This window comes from Chroicocephalus ridibundus, chromosome 3, assembly GCF_963924245.1.
Source record: "Chroicocephalus ridibundus chromosome 3, bChrRid1.1, whole genome shotgun sequence".
NCBI lineage: Eukaryota > Metazoa > Chordata > Aves > Charadriiformes > Laridae > Chroicocephalus > Chroicocephalus ridibundus.
In genome coordinates, this window is record NC_086286.1 from 44,426,831 (window position 1) to 44,448,959 (window position 22,129).

The window sequence follows — 22,129 nt, forward strand, 5'->3', positions numbered from 1 at the left end:
GACTATTGTAAGTGGAGATTGAGCGCTTTCACAGTTGTTATAATTTAAAGTATTTAATGGTGACAATAATATACAAAGATTCAACCATTCACAAGGGTCAGTCTCACAAAGTCTCTGTGAAACTGTTTGTCCTAGTTCTCAAAATTCAATACTCCATGTTTTTTTCCCCCAACATAAAAAATAAATGTCTACATAAATATCCTACTTCTGAATAAAAAAAAGCCTACAGCTTAAAGAAGTAACATCAGTTTACCGAATTCTACACATTTTTTCTCTTGATTTGTAATTCACTTTTCCATTTGCTGAAGCAAAATGAAGCTGTTGAGCAACAAAGATGCAGCACAGAAAAATAAAAAAGACAAAAACATCGTCACTTTTTAAGCCATTGCGTTGATACTCAAATGCCACCTTACCTGAGTGAACCATTCCTTCCACTCTCTCACTTAGCCTACCATGGCATTCTGCTCTGTAAGTCAGTGCGTATCTAAGAAATAGAATGGTTTTTGTGGCTGGGTTTGGTTATGTTTTTCCAAGTGATTTATAGATGAGCGTTACTACTGATTAAACTAAAAAATTCCATTTTACTTGCCTATTTACCTTTTCCCACAGTTTTATACTGGGGAAAGTATTTATCATCTATCCTGTGGTCCCACAGACGACTCAAAAAGACTATCCCTGACATTCATCAGTCAGCTGCACTATATTTTAAACTTTTTGCCTACTTTCACATATTTTCAACTTTTTGCAAGACTGCAAACATATCAGGGAGATCTTTTGGTTTTCATCCCAGTCCCTTCCCCCAGACTTCCAGCTCTGGAGCTGGCTGGTGGGGAAGTCATATAAAAGGCTCATTTGATTTTTCAGAATGAACTGGCAACACTGTTGAAAGAACATGAGGAATACAGGACAAGACAGAAATCTGGAGGCATCAGCTGAGTCAATGGCTTATTTTTAAGGAAGCTCTTTGAATGAAGGCCATTAATGATTTACAGAACATAGAAAGATCAGACATTCAAATAAGAAGTCTTGTTCTGAGAAACGTGTCTTCAAACCATTCTGCAAATGACAATAATGTGAAAAGAATTTGACAGTGAATGGCCATCCTAAGCAACGCTTTTATATTTGAGGTAATGACATAGAATTCCCTCACAGGAAAACATCCCAAGAAACAGGAAGCCAAGACAAGATGAAAATCATACTGTACAGGAGAATGCTCAAAAAAATTTGATAAACAGTACTGACATTTATTGGAGATGCAAAGCCTTCCATTACTTTTCAATTATTCCAACTATCCTGTGGGAGTAGGAGATAGCCAATGTGTTTTTCTCTCATAACTGAAAATCTCCCTGTGGACTGACCACTTGGATAATCAATACAACCTTACACGTGCATACAGATGTGTCTAAAAGCTGTAATTTAATTTCTAGGCTTACAGAGAGAAGACAAATGCTCAACCAGGTTGTTTGCCTCCCTAGCAGTTACTTTGGGAGGTAAGGGAAATAAGCTGTTTGTGCAATATGAAACAGCAGCAGCGTACCGAGTTGTCATTGTTAATACATCACACCTTTCTAATGCCCAGTAACAACGCACAAGACATCAGCTGCAACACAGTAAGACTTCAGGGCACAAATCTCCATGAATCAAATATTTTTTCTGTATGTGCAGATCAAACAGTCAAGACAGTTAGCACTTTTTTTTTTTTTTTTCAACCAGAGAGATCTCCGCTTATTTAGCAGTTAAGTCTCTCAGAGGACATTCAGAAGACATATGGAAACCTGCTTGCTTTACATTTGATGCTGTCATTTTTTTAGTACAAGAAAGACAAAGTGGCATAATTCACACACGAAATGCAAAGCAAATAAAGTGAATCCAAATGCATCAAAGAATAAAACATGCACAGCAATAAATCCTCTACATTACCATGCTGTTTAGATATCTGATTTGGAAATGTTTACATATGTCAAACTAGACACATCTCAAAGCTGACTCCAGGAGGGGACATGCATTTTAAATACAAAGAGAAATTTGGATGACATCACCATAACCCCAAGACTAGATATCATCCTTTCAGATTTCAGCCAGGCAGCAAATACCTTTTCTCTGGTGCTTTTCAGTGGGGCAGCCCATTCAAATTTTCCTGTTGATCCTTCAGTAGATTTTGAAACCAAATATCTGCAATTACCATTGATACTTTTCCTGACTATATTGTGCAGGCACACAGACATTTTGGATCAAATAAGGGACTAGAGTTCAGAAGGCTTTTGTTTCTATACCTAGATTAATTTCTGCATCGTACAACTTTGGGAAACTCATCTGACATCTCTGGCTTTCATTTCACCTGTCTGCAAAATGAAACATTTATTACCAAACATGTATTGCAAAGGTTGTTTAGTGTCCATTTCTCAAGTGAAAATGTTCATAGTTTTCCGTACTCTTAGTGAGTGCCTTAAAAAAAAAAAAAGGAATGTGAATTAGAGAAGAGATAGCAGTCATGGAAGAGGGAAGGAAGGGCATGTGAGTTATTTTCAGGGATCAAAAGACGTAAAGGAGGTCACTGGCTTTGCTTCAAACCTCCTGACTTTTCAAGCATGATTAAAAATAAGGCAGTGATGTTCACACCACCGTCTTATCCTGACACGGCAAAAGCCAGAATTCTTCAACCAGATTTCAGGCTGGGTTTCATATCCCTCATGCTGGCCCTGAAGGAGAATTAAATAATATTCAACCTCTCAAAACAATGGAAGAGTTGCTCATCCCTGACAAGGAAGGAAGGAAATAAGATCAAGAAAGATGGTTATTTCCTTTTCTCATCTTCTGATTTCCTTGGTTCAAGTGTTTGTGTAATTCAGAAAAAATCACTGCAGATTGAGATGACTGAACTCACTGCTTATTCAAATGTGGAAATTTGATGAATGAATCACTGGACTTTTCTGTGTGCTCCCTTGTGTACAACTATGAGACTATGTAAATGATTTTCTATTTGGAGGGAAGGAAGGAATGGATGCACTAAGAGCCAAACCAAATTTAATCACATGAGAAAGAAAAGAAGCCATTCACATTGCAAATGGCTCATCGACAGAATTTCTAGCTAATAGATATGATCCATTAGGAATATTTTAAGAGCAGCTATGGATTATTCAATTCTTTTCCATTCCATTCTGAAGCCAGTTAGCAAGCTGTTGCAGACAATGATTCAGATTCAAGTCTGCTGTGTACAATGCATTAGCCAGTTTATAAATATGTACAACACAGGCATATATGTATGTGAATGTATGCAGAAGGTAAAGCAAAAGGAGAGGGAGAGGAGACAGCAGCTGGCAACCACAAAAATATTTCTTTCGCTCAAAAAAAAAAAAAAGCAATAAGGAGACAAATCAACAATACTAAGCAATGGACAGCAGTCATTTCATCGCAGCATCATTTGATGAGGCTTCTGTGGACAAACAAATAACAAAGTAACCATAGGTACAGACATACCCTGGCTAACCTTTCTGAGAAATAACGAACACACACACACACACAAACACACACGCACCTGGTTTCCACATACAGCAAACTAAATCACCTGCAAGAGTAAAGATTTGTTTCAACGTGGATTTAAAAGCAGAAAAAAATGCTTCTACAATTCTGCAAGAGAGATTCTGTATTGTTTAACAGATTACATATTTTGGTTGAAGTTCGAACCTGGATTTTCTTGACTACTTGGGTTTGGCTTTACAAATTGTTAAGCACCATTTATGTACATTTGAGATGAAGAACAGGTAGTCTTAGTGCTGGTTTTATGAAGCAGTCGTGTTTCAGAAGCAGTTCTGAGTTAGGCAAGAGCTTCTAAGGTACATTTTCGTTTGATTAAAATAACAAGTAAAATTTAGAACTAAGCATAGTCTACCAAAAGAAAGAAGGCAGAAAGGGGAGAAAAGACTATATGTGCCTCTCAATACTTTAAATCTGACATGAGTTATATTTAAAGCCAAACAGAGTTGGCAGGCATATAAGCCTGTTCAGAGTGTTGATCCTGAACTGATGACTACATAGGGAAGATCAGTACAGTGTATAAGTAACAGTACTTGCTTCCTGGAAAAGCTAATCATATGAATTGTCATATTCATTCTCGCTGTATTTTATAAAGAGGAAAAGGCTTTGTACATTATTTTCTTTGTGTTTCAACATCTGAAAGCGTTAATGAGTGCTAGTCTTAAGACAGAACACCAAGCAGTTTGACAGTCACACAAAATTATAAAAATGAAACAGAACCAGCATCCTGTTAACTGAGATAGCACAAGGCTGTGAGGAAACTTAATATGCACAGCATCCTAAGCAGCCTCGTATTTTCTTTTGACATTTTTTGTTGAGGGTCCTCTCTGCACTATAACTTTACATCACTTTCTTCACCTTTTTTTTTGTTGTTTAAAAAGTACCATTGCCTCTCCTCAGTGCTTTCCCTTGTCCTGCATAATAAGAAGTGAATAAATACAAAAATAAACATAGGTTCATTCAAAATATCTAGTACTTAAGTTTTGGTAAGAAATTTCTTGGGGTCCTTTTTTTTTTTTTTTAAAGAAGAAAAGTATTTTTCTTACATTAAAAAGAAAGTTGAGATAACATGCCAGCTTAAGTCAGCTGCCAGAATCATTAATCTCTTATTTCATTTGCCAATTTATATTGTGTAACTATGGATTTTGTAATATTGTTCCTTAGAAAACAAAGGTCTCAAGAGATTTTTCCTTTCCTCCAAAAAAAACCTGCCAAACATTTGCAATGTTTTGAATCCTAAGTCATCTCCCTCATCTCTAGTCCCTTGCTTCCTATAAATTCATATTAAACAGAAAAGTGTTTTATTGCTCCGACTAGATGAAAATTAATCGCTTCAACAAGAACAAAAGAAGATATCTCTACCTTTGAGGTACCATTTTTTCCCCACAGCAAACGCCCAACAAAAAGCATCCAATGTGAAGAACAGGAAATTTTTTTTTTGACAGGCCAGTCTGCCTTGTTCATGAGAATTTTGATTCCTTCCCCCCCCAATCTTGGGTATGCTTTACAGCTTTAATATTCATCAACAATGATCAATATTATCAGTTGTACACACTGATTAGTAACACAAATGCACAACTTAAATATTTCATGCTTCATGCCATACGCTGAAGGCAGCAGACCCAGTAACTGAAGCAGAGCGTGAACTGTGCCATAGGCTGTTATATTCAATAGGCATTATGAATACAACCTTGCACTAAAAACAAATATTTTTAGGAAAACTAAAATTTTTAGAGCACTGATGAACTCGTGGAGTTAGCAATGAATAAAACCTTCACATATCAGATTGCCATTTCAACCTCAGTTCAAACTGTTATTCCAGACCCTTTTATTTACATCATTCAATGGGCAGGTATTTCTTTAGTCCTGTCTTTCAGGAACAAAGTTCCTCATAATAGGGGTAGCAAAGTAGCAAAATAATATGGCCATAACTAATTTAAATTACAGTTTTGTTGAAAGGCAAACTTCAGCACTGAGATTTTCACAATCTGTTTATTTTAGAAATTAATTTTATCGTGCCCAGATTAAGGTATGATGAAGAAATTTGCTAGATCACTTCTTGGTGCTTGTGTCTTCTGGAATCATTAGATTATCAGGAATAACAGTTAATATTACATCTAAAAGTAGTATTCTTCAAGATTTTCCTTCTCTGGTTTTATTATTATTTTTTTCTGCCTATTTTTATGCCCATTCTTCTCTAAAACACTAGGATACAACCTGGTCCTTCTATATGTTTGGGTTTGATTTGTTTGGGCTTTTTTTTTTTTTTTTTGCATTGCTTTGATGTAAGCAAATTCTCCGCTGACACAACAATGCCATCTTTTATTCCAGGTGGCATAGATTAGGTGCTAAATTATGTCACAAGCAGGATGGAGCTACCTTGGCAGACTTTTCTGATGACAGAAAATACAGTGTTTAAAAAGCCATTCTGCACAGACTGAGTCACACTCCAGCCATTTCAAAATCAAAGGTCACGAAGTGTAGATTAGAGATATTTTTGCTACCTTCAATATATCATGTACAAAGCATTCATCAGTCACAGCTCACCCAGTAATTAGCATTGATGTGAACCCAAATTCTGTTAAGCATATTTAAAGGTTATATGTCTCTGTTCAAACATGTTATTCAGATTAAAATATGAATTGAGACAATACATTAAAAAACAGAGCTAACCTTCCATTCTTTTTAGTCTCTGACAATTGTATTCTAACAGTCCACTCAGAGAGAAAAGCAAATATTTTTTAGCATGACTCTTCTAATGCATTTTTAATTTGCATGTGCTTTCTCCTGTCATTTCAAAATGACAATTTTAAACAGGTTCAAACTTCCTCTCAAAAACTTGGTTTGAGGTATTCACAGTTCCCTAGATGCATTGGTGTTAGCTGCAACCTACCGTAATCTGCATACTTTGCATGAACATGTAGGTTCTCTTTCTGAGTTTAATGCTTTTAATTTTATGTTAGCGTGGATATCATGCCCATACATGCCAGCTAAGCTATTATGTAGGCACATGGGTAGCTCTGTGCTAAACTGGGCATATACGATATGAGCATGCATAAAACAAGATCATGTAATAGTGTGCACTGGAAAGTCAAGCCCAGTAACATATCCCAGAGAAAACTATTTTTCTCTCTTAAAAAAACTAACATATAAGCTTCAAACATATTAAAAAAATCCTTGGCCAGTTGAACTTGAAGAAATAATAAGGTGCCAGGAGACAAAGGAAACAGTGGTAGAATGAATTATCTCCAGATGTTTCTATTAACACACCTTTTCTTCACTGTCTCGTTCAATGGAGGCCTGCTGAGCAATCATTATTACTTGAAGAGGTTATAATTACATATGGAGGTAGTGTAACTGTTGTGTACTAAATATCGTGTTAAAAAAATTATGAGGTTTTTGATTTATTGATGTCAACCTCAGACTTGTAATCTGCCTGCTCCCATGGTATGGCCTACACTTTTATAACTGAAATTCATGCAGGGTCAAGGTCGGAGTTATCTAACAAAATAAGAAGTAATTTGCCTTAAACCTAGAGCGGATTATTTAGATATCTAGACAGAAACCACACAGATGCTTTAACAGATTTCATGAACATAAAATATTAACCCACACTCTAAGAATATAACCCAGCATGGATTAATTTTTATACATGTGCATTTGCAAAAAAACACTCTAAAAATAACAAATGAAATAAATCTACAGGTCTGATTGGAGGTATTGTCATATGCTCTTTCTATTTTGGTGCTCAAGCCAAAATGAGGTTTCAGTTTCTGTTCTTCGAAAATTATACAATAAAAATGCTCTCAAATACTTGGGTATTATAGAACCTCCTAGAATTTTAAATGTTTTGTGATGCAGTTTCATCTTAATTCTTCAGGTTTGCTCTGAAGAACATTCCTACTTAATTAAATGCACAAGAGCTCTCTCCTTAACATGCATGAACACAGGATTCCCTAATATCATCAAAAGCCAGCACAACTATGCATGGAAGAAATCCAGCCTTTGGAGAAAACAGAAACATTCATGGGGGCTCTCATATTCTTAGAGTTGATTACAACAAAATACCATGAAAGTAAATTGAAAGACTTCAAAATTTGGGTAGTCGAAGTGTCAGGTTGAAAAGGTCTTCACACGTATTTTTGAAACGTTAGGCATTTTTGACTGAACTCCCAACTTATCCTACTACATTCTCTTCATAGTAGCAACAGTATCTTTGTTTAGATATGTGGAGAAAAATGGATAGCATTTTCTCTAAGGATCAAGTTGAAATGAAAAAGTGGCAGCCACTGGAATTGATAATAAATTGTAATAAATAACAGTATCACTCTGGATATGCAAATCATTGCTATTCACATGTCCAAGCAAAACTAAATAAACCATACTCCTTTGGCCTATGAACACTCTCTCATGTTTGGAGGAGCTGTTCCTATCCCTTCCAAGGATTACACGAAGGCGCCATGGTGTTTCTGGTCTGGGGTGACCATTGCCCTAGTTGTTTCCTTTGGGGTGCAGAAGGAACTTTTACCTCCTCAGACTAATTAAGGTAGAACCATCCTTCAGGCAGCAGTTGAGAAAATAAGCAGGTGTAAGCTATCCCATGAGAGGCATTCATTGAAGACGCAGTGCAGAAGGGATCTAACTTGTTAAGAAAGACAACAAACAAGGTAACTAGGCCGAAGAACAAACTGAGGAAAAGAGGCAACACTTTTTTTCCTAGCCACTTAATCTCTATATATGAGAAGCACAGTGGGGTTTCAGCAGTAGGCTGAGGCAAGCCCTGTACTGTGGAGGGGCTGATGGCAGCCTTCCATCAGCTGGAAGTTATTACGGAAGGAATGACCTATATTGTACAAGTTATTACTGGATAGTTCCCAGATGAGTTAATGCAATTTTGACCTAATTAAACCATATCCCTGACGTTCTGCTTTTCTATTTGCATATACATGACAACAAGAATATAATACAATAACCCTTAAAGTAAATTTTAACATACAGCAAGGAAGAAAGCAACAACTGTAGTGGCTAATCAACACAAGAGAGTAAAAGCAGAAGTGTTACCCACATTTAAGTCACAGCCATTGCAAATGTGAACGCTATACTGTGAAAGTCTTAGGAAACAATCTAACTAAACAGCTCAAGTAGACAATATGATGAAAGAAAAAAAACTACAGAACATAATCAGAAGCTGATGCACAATGTGTGCATGCACATACATGCACACAAGCGTTTTACTTCAGCTGTAACAGTTCAAGAGGAATATCGTGAATTTTTGAGAACTATTCAGTGAAACCACCTGCTGGACATAAACTGCAGGACAAAACAATATGTCACATTTAAAGATCTTAATTTCTGTATTTTTTTTCATTAATGTTAGTAGCAACATGATTCTTCCGTTAGTTTTTTTAATCCCAAATTTAATGCTATAGTATTAGTTTTGGGTAGGATCAGACCCCACTTATTTTAATTATATTATCATCAAGGTGTTTCTTGGCTGTGTTATTATCCATGCTACTTACCTGTGTAACTGTATTTGCACCTTAAACTAATACCCTTTATCTTTTACTGTAAGATCTACGCATAGGTCCTTTACATGAACTGTAGAATAAATTGCATAAAAATGAGTTTACGTTGTAGAATATTAGAACTCTGAATTGCACCCTGGTTTGTTAAAAGTTTTATTACCATTTGTTCATACTAGTACTGAATGCCATTAAATGCAACCTAATTTAAAACCAATAAAAAATATTATTTTTTATTAAGTAAGCAGGCCAACGTCTTCGAAAGAAAAGATCATGGTCTTAGAGACAAAGATCAATCATGCGAATGGTTAAGGACTTGCAGTCATTTGGCAAATATTTTCAGAAAAGGACAAAGACTTCATCTTTCAGGGAAAGACCAATTACCCATATTTCAGAAAAGACTTTCTGACATAACTGAACTGACGGTGAAGTTTCCATTACTGCATATTTACAGGCCCTGATATTTTGTCAGAGACAGGATGCTAAACTAGAACGATCCAATCTGTTTAACAGTCTGTAAGCTTCTTCTATACACATTTTCCTTTGCTCACGAAGTATTTACTTTTTGCTGATGCAACTAATGTATACCTACGGTCTGAAATGTATTACCATGAGCAATTCAAGTCTGCATGCTGGGAGCCACACAGCGAGAAAAGACCCCTAACAGTAAAGGAACCAACAAAGGATGAATGGCTGAAAGATGTCCAACAGCATATTCTTGCCGTTCAGTTAAAAGTGTTGTGCTGGGTTTTTTTTAAAACTGCATACCTCTCTCCATTCTGAGCTTTTCACCACTTTATTTCAATCATTAACTCAATTTTCACTTTAACTTTACAGTTCACTTTTGGAAACAATCCAAACTATTGTGTGGAGGGTAGCGAGGCGGGAGGAACATTTACTGTTTTACTGTTTTAAAGGATTACCAGACTTAGGTGCTACATTTCTAGGTGTTGCTTTTCAGCAGTGCCATTGTACCATACTGTCTGCTATTTCTCTAAGTGTCATCAACTTGTCAGCTCATAAGCAGGTGTAAAGCTTTGTTCCTCCCCAAGTCTCATGTTCAGTGAAGCCAATGGAAGTCTGGGAAGACTGTTGTGTCAGGAGTACTTTCTTTGCAGAGAATTTAAAGGTAAACATTTCTCTTCAAAATTAATGTCATTTGTTGCTACAGCAAAGAAAGCAACAACACATTGCTAAATGGATTATTAAAAGTCCTGAAAACAGAAGAGGTGCCTGGGAGGCTGCACTCAGGAAGCACTTAAAGGCCTAAAAATCACTGGAATGTGCAAGCATTAGGAGCAAATTATAAAATAAACCAAATAAAAATATCCTGACACAGTAAGACAAGTGTTCCATAACCAGCCATGCGCATCCTAAATTCCCCAGTTGATACTTACGTCAGAAGGCAGGAAATCCTGTTTGACTTTTTATAAAGCAAGTATGTATTCTCATAATGTATTGAGATTTACTAAAGAACAGATTAAATTCTCAGATTTGCTGATACCAGTGATGTACACAAAGCCATGATAGTGAGTGGTATTTCTGTCTATCCAGCCCTTATTAGGCATCACAGCAGGAAAAACTGTGAACGGCTTCACCCCAAATCAAATCACCATTATATGCGACTGTTGTCTTAGTGACCTATGTTGTCACTTCAAGCAGGGTTATACTATCTGAAATATTAGAAATAAAAGGATCTGTAATGTTCTTATGAGACTCTCAGCATACATTGCCTCTCACATGAGTGCACTATGGGTAAACATAAACTGAGCAATTTCCAGTGCTATGGCACTGAATTTAGAATCCGATGCTTCATTATTTGACTGAGAGATAGCAGAAAGAATTGAAGATATCTGGCTGCGTCTAAGGTCTAAATCAAACATATACAGTCCAATTTGTGAATCACTCCCAAGGTGTTATTTCAAGAAGAGATGAATCATTGCAGGTAGAGGGGAAGGAAAAGATCATCTTAACTATTTCACCGGAAGAGAGATCAATGTTACAGAGTCTGGATTTATTTTCTTCTAAAAAAGACCCTAATCTGGAAGCCTTCCAAAGAGATCAGAACTCAATACTGGGTAAGGTTTTATAAGAAAGTAATAAAGCTACATGATATTCTTTCATAACTGTTCAGCTGAATAGAGGTAGCAAGGCAGAGAATCAGCACCTTCAGCTTCACTGAATACTGTTTCTGATAATTCTAGTCAGATTGTTTAGCTGTTGCTTCTTCAAGAATGAAGTGCAAGAGGAGGAGTAACTAGCTCATTTCTGACTATAATGCAGCAAGATTATATTGCTGCTGTTGCTATTGCCTTTTGTCCTAGCGTGGTAAACTTTTGACAATAACTTCAAATTACTTGTTATGGATACTGTGACCAAACTCTATCTCATTCTAAAATTGTATTAAGCATAACTGGAAACAACAGTGCTTCTATTTTTTTCTCCCTGCTTAGAGAAAATCACATCTTGAAAGATTAGAGACAATTAAAGTTAAGTAAATGAAAATACAGAAAACAGAGAACGTATTTGTTGCTAGGAGGAAAGTGTGCTGTATCTCCCATTTTTCAAAGATGCTAAATTTTAAAGTTTTTAAAATGTAATATACAGCTGTGTGAATTAAGCATATAGCTATGGATCTTGAGTCAGAGGACATAACTTAAAAAAAAAAAGAGGCATGAAACTGTGGACTCTTAAAATATAGAAGGATCTCTCCCTCCTCTCCTCTTCTCCCTCTGCTCTTTTACTTCTTTCCCCTCCCCCCAAAACAGTGATTTTTACTTTAACTTGTCAAGTATTTCACAGTTTCTCAAGTATTTAGCAATGAGGATCTAATTGGAAAGTGCCAGGTTCTTTTTTATTACACTTTATCAATATTGTTAAGGGAATGATGTAATTGTTTGGGGTTTGGTGAAGACATTCCATGTCACTTCAGTGTTAATACCAGGCTGGAGCCTTCCTTGTCTGCCTGCGTAAGCTAGATAAACACAGACCTGTGTGCTTTCTTCTCATCTCAGGATACTTACTCAGAGAGATCTTGGAACATATGCCTGTTGCGAGCTAAACATTTCACTTTTCATTTTATCCATGTGCCAGAAATCCATTCCTTGGATAAACACTTTACATACTGACACTCTTAAAGTCACTAAACACGATAAATAAAGAGAGAATACATCATTTCAAAACCGATTAAACATTTTCTCACTTGTGACAAATGAACAGCTATACAGTGTATGGAGTCCCTGGAGCAGACATTCCATTTTCTTTGTCTTTATTTTCTGTGGAAGATTAACTTTCCATTTCAGCTCATCTATTGCACAACTGAGCTTTTCTAAAATACACATTGCTGCATTTTCCCCAAATCATTATTCATTTTAGAAACTTTTTTTTCTTTTGTTATTGCTGCAAGAGCTTTTCTTTTAGACTTTTGTATTTTTATGGAGATATAGGCTTTAATATTTTTTATATTTTTTATATTTTAATATTTTGCGCCCAAACTAACAACAACAAAAAAAGAATCTTATTTTTTTTGTGGAGTAGACCTGAACTTACATATGGGCTGAAGTTATCCACTTCAAAAAGGAAAATCCAAGCACATTAATCACATTAATTTTGCTCCATCTAATCCATCACTTTTCCTTGCACTACTTGCTTGTCTAGTCATTCTATGCATTGCTGTTCTACCTATGATTAGCCAAATCTAACTAATCTTTTATTTATATTTTTAAGCTCTCATCTTCTTTTTCACCCACGCCCTGCCAAAAATGATCCCAAGCATTTTATTTCTAAGCCCAAATAAAAATCTTGGTGAAATAAATACACAAAATACTAAAACAATACCATTCCTCGATATTTTAACAGATACCACTAATCTGATTAAGAATTTCAGTGTAAAGGTGGAAGGAAGGAACAACAAATACAGCCTAGATAATAGTAAAAAATAAGTTTGCCCTAATGTTGTCCTAGCATAATTCCTCATGTCTTCCACAAACGGTTTTGCATGTGATGTTATCCTTGCTAGGTATTCACAGTAAAGAGAACAATGAAGATGAACAGTCTCTTCTTTGACAAACTACTATGTAAAAGGAGCTGCTGCACTCAACATAGTGGGAGAAGAAAGAATTAGGACAAGTTGGAAGGAGCAGACCAAGCTGAATGAGAATCCAGGGAGCAGTTTACTGTTTTCCCTCATATTGTGGATGCCAGATGTACCAATAGGAAGTTTTTGATATGATAGTTCCAGTGCAGTCAAGGGAAAAAATAAGAATGGAGAGTGAATTAGGCACCAGAAGACAGTGACGAGTCACAAGATTTCTCAACAAATGCAAATTCTCCTTGTCCTTAGGTAGCTGTCAGCTTTGGACATGTAGTCTAATCCATTTTCTACAGGCGAAACAGTTTCCGTAAAAGAGCAGTCAGAGATCACAAAAATCTCTTCTAACAGCAGTTTCTTCTCTCAAAGTTTTATTGTGAAGGGCATTTTTAAGGATAAGAATTATGTAACTCAGCAGTTAAACAAACCTAAGAAATGTCAGGAATGCCTTTCATATACTTGAGCAAGAGGTATGATACTAAGCCAAAGCAATACTCCCCTTGGTCCATTTTCTCCATCATGATCCCGCATCACCGATGTAGCACTCAAGGACCTACCATCTCCTTACAAGTAAGAAGGGAGCTTCTTGTGGTGGAGGAACATCCGCTCTCTCCTTGGTTTCCTATCCAAGTACTACCTTTAGTGCATTGCCCAAGGGAATAGAGAGAAAATGCGGTGCTGTAGCAGGAAAGATGTCAACTGCACTGTGGCATTATAGCAGGTAGCAAGTTTGGGCATCAGGGACATAGTATGGCTAACAAACTGCAGTAAGAACTAGAACCTTTTATAGTGGTATATTTTACTGGAATCCTATTGAGAGACTTCCCAGCTCTTGGAATATCTAATTAATATATTCATTAGCATATATTCAGTGGCAGTTATAGCTAGTACAAAAAGAAGATGATATTTTTAGTGAAAGGAAAACAAACATAGACTGTCAGTTTCACTAAACCTGGACTATAAACGGTGCGTGTCATATTTTGGTCTTTTGCTGGGACAGATAAAAATCTGTCCCATTTAAATACTGCTTTGTGAGAACACTGCCAAAAAATCAGAAGAAACCACAAGTTGTGCAATGCAGTGAAGTTCCCACTTTTGAAAACTCTCTCAACTGCACACATCTGTAATGAAATTTAATGAGATATTTTGCTTTTTGCCACAAAAAACCTATTTGAAGATCTATTAGCAATTTAACAAAGGAAGTCACATTTAATTATACATATCATTAATGTATTAAAAAAACCAGATTTTCATTCTTTATTTTAAAGCAGATATTTTATAAGCACAGGAAGTGCAACCTAATGAATAATTGCTGTTTGGGGAATGCTACGTGTCTGTCAAATCACCATGATTCTCCTGTAGTATGAACAGTTTTCTCTGACTACAAATAGTATATTCTAAATTAATTTATACTTGAGGTACATTCATTTTCCGAAAGACAGGACTCGTGTAATATTTCTCTAAAGGTATGCTGCATGTCTATATTCCTTCAGGTTTTTTTTTCCTAATTGTCAAATTAAAATTGACAAATAAGTAAATACTACTTAGTTTTCTGAGTGCATTTCTTTTCCTATTCAAAAATAGGATAATACTAACTACCATTACAGCAATTTCTACCAAAACATATTTTTCAAAGAAAGGGTTTACTGCATTCTTCTTTCTTACCTTTTATGTGCTTCTGTCAGTGACTTCTCTTCATTTTCTTGGTCTATTTTAGCTGTAAAAATACAATCCAAAAATTAGCTACAAGGTGGAAGATAAATATGTTGTTCAGGATAATGTTCATTGTAAATATGTCATGTATAAAATGTATAGAAACCACTTGAGGATATACTCAAGTACATCATGAAAGAAAAGTACATTCTGAAAGAAAAAAAACACAACAAAACTCACGCAAACAAAATTACATGAATTTTGATATCCCTATTAAAAAAAAAATCAAAAACTCAAACCCACAACCATAAAAAAACCTCGAAGTAAGTTTTGAAAATTAAAAAAAAATAATCTTGCAGTAATACAAACAACAACCAAGTCATCAAAGTGACTTAAAAGCAGATCTTAAAAAATTATTCTGAAAACTTAACAAATATGGGAAGTGGTCTACAAAGAGGAGGAAAAGCTGAATGAAGAGCAGGAAGGATTCCACCTTACAGCTTTTCTAGAAGTTGCTTGACAGTTACAAATAAAAGCTCTCTTCCCTCTCCCTGCACACATCATCTCCCCGTACACACATCAGTTAGTGATGTATTAGCGCCATAGTGGGCCCATGTTGAAAACATGACTGTTTTTATAGGAAGAAAATTATCATTTGGTGACCAAGTGAAGGAAATGAAAAAATATGAGAATGTCATTGCAACACATTGGTGAAAAAATATCTATTTTCATATTTTATTTTGTCCCTATTTCACTTAACTTAGATGGGTATTCTGATACACAAGATCTACAAGAACGTGCATACTAACTTTGTCATCATCAATGTGCAAAACAATAGTACAAACTGCTCTGTGCATGTGTACTTAGGTGAGATTTATACTTATATAGTCATTCAGGTAGTACAACTTAAATACCATTTAAGATCTGCGTGCTTTAGCCAAAAGCTTTTTAGTTTGGAAGTTGATTCAGGCTGCTGGACTACTAGGCCTGCTACTTTGCAAGGAGAATTTTAGGATTCCCAAGAGTCAGAGGGTTTTGGGTCATGAAGAGGCTCTGAACCATCCTGGAAACAAGTGTCAATGGTACAGAATTCATATAGAAATCTAAAAAAGAAGGACAGACCTTTAAGCTACTTTTCACTTGACTTTCCCTAGCAGCTCTACAATTATTGTCATTAGAATTATTTTTCTACACTGTAGACACATGACCTTTGAAAAAGAAAATCCTGATTTTAAATTTGGCAAAAATGAGAAAGACAATGGAATTATTAGGGAACAAAGATAACCACTATTTTTCTGTATTTCACTATTGTTACAATGTTTCAATCAACAGCACTTACAAACATACACTAACACTAAGAGAGACATGTGAAATCTGTAGCAAAGATACACAAATGGAGTTTCCCTATTCTTTCTCCAGTCAGAACAAGGATCAGAGCTATGTCTCATGCTGCAAATGCTTTTTATTAGTAGCAACGTAGTCTGCTGAGTAGGGTGAGCAGTGCCTGGATGTTTGCAGCAGCAAACACTGCATTTAGTAATAATTACTTGAAGACACGGGCTCCATCATTGTTTTGCTGAAAGTGAAAAAAATCCCAGCAAACCACAGAAAACTTGAGGGAGAGCTGGGTAAGTGTTCTCAAGGAAATTCAAGAGCACGTGAAGCCTGCCTGATTACAGGTTTCAATACTGACTTGAAACTCAGCCCAGATTCTTCAAAAGGTTTGTGGGGGCTCACAATCCTTTTGAGTGAACTTGGGCCCAGTGTTGAGTGAATCTGGGCTGACTTAGAGTTTTTCTTGAAAGCCTTGCCTTGCTTTGGACATGAAACCAGGTGAAACCTGGCAGCTTTGACAGAATTTCATTAATTTTTTTTTTCTCTTCATACTTCAATCCTGAAAGTCAAGGTATGACTTGTAAAACCATATGGTGCAAGAGAGAAGAAACTGCATATAAACTCCCTGGATTAAGGGAGATCCAATATCTAATTCTGCATTAACACTTTCACTAAGTATCTGCAGATACAAGTTTTAAAATAAATAATTCTACTACTGAAAAATGTAATTTGGACTCCTCTCATTTAAACAATGCTTGAAAACAGAGGCTAGCATGTTCCAGCCTAGGACACTCTTTTAGTAGATACATTATATTTGTAGGATATAACTCTTTTTATAACTTCCAGGATTGATTGGAAATACCATCATCTGAGTTGTCTAGTTTTGTGGTTTTTGGTTTTTTCCTTATTTCGACTGTTCTACACGTACTTACAAACAATCATTTACCCACCAACAATGGAGCAAATATTCCACAATTTACTTTTTGAAAGAGTGCGAACACAACATATGATACTAGGCTTATCAAAACACGTCAGAACATCCCCATTCTGGAGCAAGTTTTGTTTCGATTAAAAAGGAAAGTTACTATTGTCCAGAGATGAGGGGGCTGGGGAGAAAAAGAATACTTCAGCTATCTGTACTTCCAACCATTTCATAGAAAATGGGTATTACACAATGAAAAGAATCTTGAGAATCCCTGAATGATGCAGGTGCATTTAATAGCATTTTTAAAAAAACGTAATAAGTACATATGCGTAAGGCAGCTACTATACACACAAAGAGATATTTCAACCTGCATCAAATCACCTGCTGGCATTAAACAGAGTCTTGCAAGGAAAGAATTTTCTCTAAAATAGAATTCCCTTGTAGTCTGTTCCAAATACGTGATGACACTTCTAAACCTTTTGCATGTTATCAAAAGGATATTATTCAAGTGTAAATCTGACTTCCAGTCCACTTGCTTTCTTGTTTTTCCAGACATAAAAAGTTAAAGAACACTATGAAAACAATTCTATCACAAGATGACAGGTGGCACCAGTGAAAGAGAAGAATATATGGTATGTACAATCGGAACCTCTCCCTGGCCAAAGAAAAAATTCAGATGACTGCTCTTCCACTAGGATACAGTAAACACCTGAAAGCTGTGGACAATGGCTAGTCAAAGACATGCATTGAGATTTAACCAGCAAGGGAAGAAAGCCTCGTGTTACCAAAACCACAAAAGTCTTACTATCACCTGGATACAACGGAATAACTATTGGATGTTGAAGGAGCTGGAGATTCCTATAACTTCTGGAACTGGCCTGCACTATAATCACCTGGTTAACCTAGTGGTTATTGGTATTTTTTCTCTGTACTAATCACCCCACTGGTAAACTGCTTTCAATCATTTTTCCTGTTTGAGTAGGCAAGGAAAAAAAATTCAGAGTTATGACAGATTCAGTTAAGTGTCCCAGAGAGCATTAGACTTCACCATTTAATTCAATGTAACGCATCTTTACTGTCACTTCGTCCTGCAAAGCAGTTCATCCCCACTGTGAAGAGAGTGCCTGAGAGGCACCAGTTTGGCATTCTTCCTTCTTGGCAGCATATAGCAATTAAGTGCTAAGTACCAGCTGAAAGGTGTTCACCTCAAAAGAACAGCCTTGGGAGAAACGTGTACTTCCTTTTACAAAAGGGAACTCCTCCAACAGGTGAAGTAAAAAGGAGAAAATCGCTACCTGCTTCACAGTGATCACCGTGGCGATGGCTGATGCAGAAAAAATGGTCATTTCCAGGGATACTGTAGCAGCTGAGCACATCTGAGCACTCTGTTCTGCCACCAAAATTTCTCTCTATGTCTACTCTCAAGAAGCAAGATTACTTCAGAAAGACTTATTGGTTTTCTTTGAAAAACATTAAAAGAAGCCTTGTAGTCATCCAGTAGCCACATCCACTTTCACATATATTCAGAATCCATCAGCTCAATGAAGCAGCAACTGCTTGCAGGCTTTTCAGACAGATGCAGGAATTCCAGCTCTTGGGTCAGTTATCTTTCCCAAATGAAAATATTCCATATTGTATTGACTCATCATCTTTTCTCCAACGCCCTGCTAAGGAGTAGTTCTCTTGATCCTGGACATTAGCTTACTAAACCTCCTCAAATCTATTAAAGACTATATCATAACAGGAAATACTAGCCCCTATATTTCATGTAATGTAGCAGTAAGCAGAGGTAAAACTTAGTTTTATATCTCTGCCTGCATACACTCAATATATTGTAGGGCTTTATATGCATCTGTCATAATGCTGAAGGCATATATATTCTGTAAAAATCTACTTAAAAGGATATAGTTGAAAAATAACCTCAGGTCATATTGAAAAACATTGCCATATCAAAAAAAGAACATTTTAGAGTGAAAGTGACCTCTCATGGAGCAAAACTGCCTTATCTACTATTTACAGCATATACTGAATTCGTTATCTTCTCACTTTTTCTTTTCAAAGCATCTTTAATGCCCTCTTGTTGGACAATGTTCCACTGTTTGCCTGCTTTTTCCATTAAGATACCTTGAGATTACTTAAAGATGGTCTCCCTTTAGAACAAGGTCTATACTTTCTAAATACTTCATATGTTTTGTCAAAATGCAAGTTCATTCCTTCCTTCCTACGACATTCCTTACCAAGCATGAGGACTGTACTCTATCTAAGATTCTTCAGTCAATTCTTTTAACTACAGGATATGTGTATTTCTTCAAAATTTACTCACGTGTTCTAATTTCTATCTTACCACTTTTTGTATTTGCTTAAATTTACTGCTTGATGTTTTATAATTGGGGGCATAAAACTTGCTTTCATGCAACTCAAAATGAGCTTTCTAACAAGGCCTCACAAACAAAGTCTAATTAACTTAATTCAGGAAAGATTTGTCGTTATCAGCATATACCCATATTCCAGAATGATACATGCCATTGTTCTGTGTGTTTGTTCTTCCAATTCTTTTAGATTAGACTCCTGCAAAGATTACGTATAAACTGTAAATGCCCATATATGAATAGCCATACTAAAGTCACCTATGCATTTATGAAAATCTGAAGCATCTCACAAAATTGAACATGAGAAGTATACACAGGCATTCTAGAAAATAATGGTCTTTAAAAGAACAGTATAATTCACTTTACTCTTCACTGTGAACAGTCCTTTTTTTGTTTCTTTTATTTTCTTTATGAAGCCTAGAAGATTAAATGAAATGAAGAGGGTTTCAAAGGTAAGAACATAAAAGCCATTTTTTGACCACAAGTTGTCTCCTCTGACCTCAATGGCAAGTGATATTTCAAACCTATTATGCTAAAATCTCTGCAGGAATCAAGCTACTCTGTCAACTAAGAACATCACCAAGTATTTCCTCGTTTTAGGTCCAATAAACTTTCTATATTAGTCTCCTCCATATTTAACTATTATACCTTCTGCATTAAATCTGATTTTTAAAAAAGTTATTTACATATCTATTTTTTGTATGTACAGACTATTTTCTGTATGGACAGATACTGCATATAACGTCTGTTGTCTCTGTTATCAGTTGTTGCAATTTCTCGTTTGAAAGTGCAGCATTTCACTCTATCATCTCTTCCAGAGGATTTAAAACTCTTAAGAAATATCTGACCTAAGACTAACTGGGAGGTCTGTTTTAAACTGGGACTACTCTATCCCTGTGCTATATACAAATTACTGAAAAGCAGTAGAATTTTTAGAAATCCTTTTTACTGAAAAAAGAAAACTATTTCTAACACTTTTACAAACTCTTGCTGCAGGTTTACCAGGATCTTTAAAGAGGACATACTTTTTTCCACAGTGGTGCTGAGTGAATTGCAGCTATATCGCAGTATATATAATACATACTAATATATGCTGTTCTATACTAATATACCAAACATCTCCTCTGGCAGAGCCACAAACTTAAAAAAAAATAGCAACAAAACAAAACTAAAAACAAAATTGAGGGACAGACTTTCTTAAAAAGTGTATGGAACATCAGGCAGTTCACCTGTCACTGCTGACCCAGCTCCACTAAGATCTGAGGACCTGAGGTCCCGACAGAGGCCATGAGGATACCTTCCGTAGGTATCTCATGCATGTGAGTAGGACAGAAAGAAAGTGAAGACAGAAAGAGAAAACACTGGATGAACAACCACCACAAGCAAGGGCACGTAGTTACACTGCTGTTATTAGGGTCTAAGATTCCGGTTTACAAGACCTCTCCCAGAGCTCCTGAGAGAATTCCTCCATTCTCCTTGGTAGTACATGTACTTTTAAATGCCCCCAGAAAACACCAAAACGATACTTATAGCTATTTTATTCGGCAATCAGCATACTATTCAACACTGTGTTTTGAAATACCTTGAAACACCAAAGCAGAACAGCAGAGATGCCAGGATCAGAAAGCTATTGACAAAAAAATACTTCTTCTCCCCTTCAGACTTCTGAATTTGTTTTTCCTCCATTTTTTGATTTTGTTGTTGTTTATTCTCTTTGCATGTTTTATTAAATAAGACTAATGTTGGTGGGGGCATGAGTGGCACTGGGAAGAATTAAGTTGCCATTTTAGATGGAAACTATCAAAAAGGAAGTGGGTTTGGGGGAAGATTGTAAAGAAAAGTTAGATGATCGTTTATTTTTAAATGATGATGGGCTTGTGCTTAGTGCCTTTAAAAAAAAAAAAAAAGAAGCATTAAAACTTAAGCTTAAAATCAAATATGCAATAATACCAGGAATTTCATGAGAAAAATAGACTCATAGCTAACAGTTAATAAGAATTATCAGTGTCCTTTGAGTGCAAATACACTAGATAAGCATAGCCACGAAACAAATTGACCCTTTGGTTCCGATTCAGGAATTATTCCGTGTAGACCTTGTAGGTCTACTCAAACAGCATTCAAACACCCTCTCAGAGCTTTTGTTCCACAAGAACATTTTGTTGTTGACTTGTGGTATGATCTTGACCTAGTGATTACTGTCTGTAGTCACCGTCTGGCCCCAAACCCTGTTGCAATTTAAGCTATTTCTGCTGAACCAGTTTCAAAGGGCTATGAGTAAGAAGATGCACGAAACTGCCATCCCTTCTGATCTCCTGATCTCTCTTAAGGGAATATCACATCTTCTCAGGTAATTGAATACAGGAATGCATCTGAGTAATCTCAGATGGAAGGCAACAAAAATCCTTTCATCTGCTTGTCTATGTCCTAAATCTTTTTGCCTTTTTTCCTCTCTTTTTATTTAAAGTGTTAACTAGTATTTTTTTATAATTAGCTGTGAATGTGCTTTCCAGTAACTTTCAAGTGGAGCCAGTTTTGTTGGGGTTTTTTTGACAGATACAATGCCTTTTCAATGAGTCATTAGAGCTACGTTGCTATAGTTTTGAGAATTTCTATTTACACTGAGCAAAGATCCAAGTACATTTGGATGGTTTATTATCAGGTACATTCAGGCTAAGAAAACTTTGCAAAAAGAAAGCAGAAT

At 36.0% G+C, this 22,129-nt stretch overlaps 1 protein-coding gene across 2 annotated transcripts in view; it reads right to left on the reverse strand.

The window, feature by feature from the left end:
* Positions 1-22,129, reverse strand: part of FMN2 (formin 2) — a 162,452-nt gene that overhangs the window by 18,919 nt on the left and 121,404 nt on the right. For both annotated transcript variants that reach the window (XM_063328952.1, XM_063328951.1), the window contains one exon: positions 14,812-14,863. In XM_063328952.1, the coding sequence (XP_063185022.1) occupies positions 14,812-14,863 (52 nt within the window). The remainder of the gene's footprint in view (positions 1-14,811; positions 14,864-22,129) is intronic.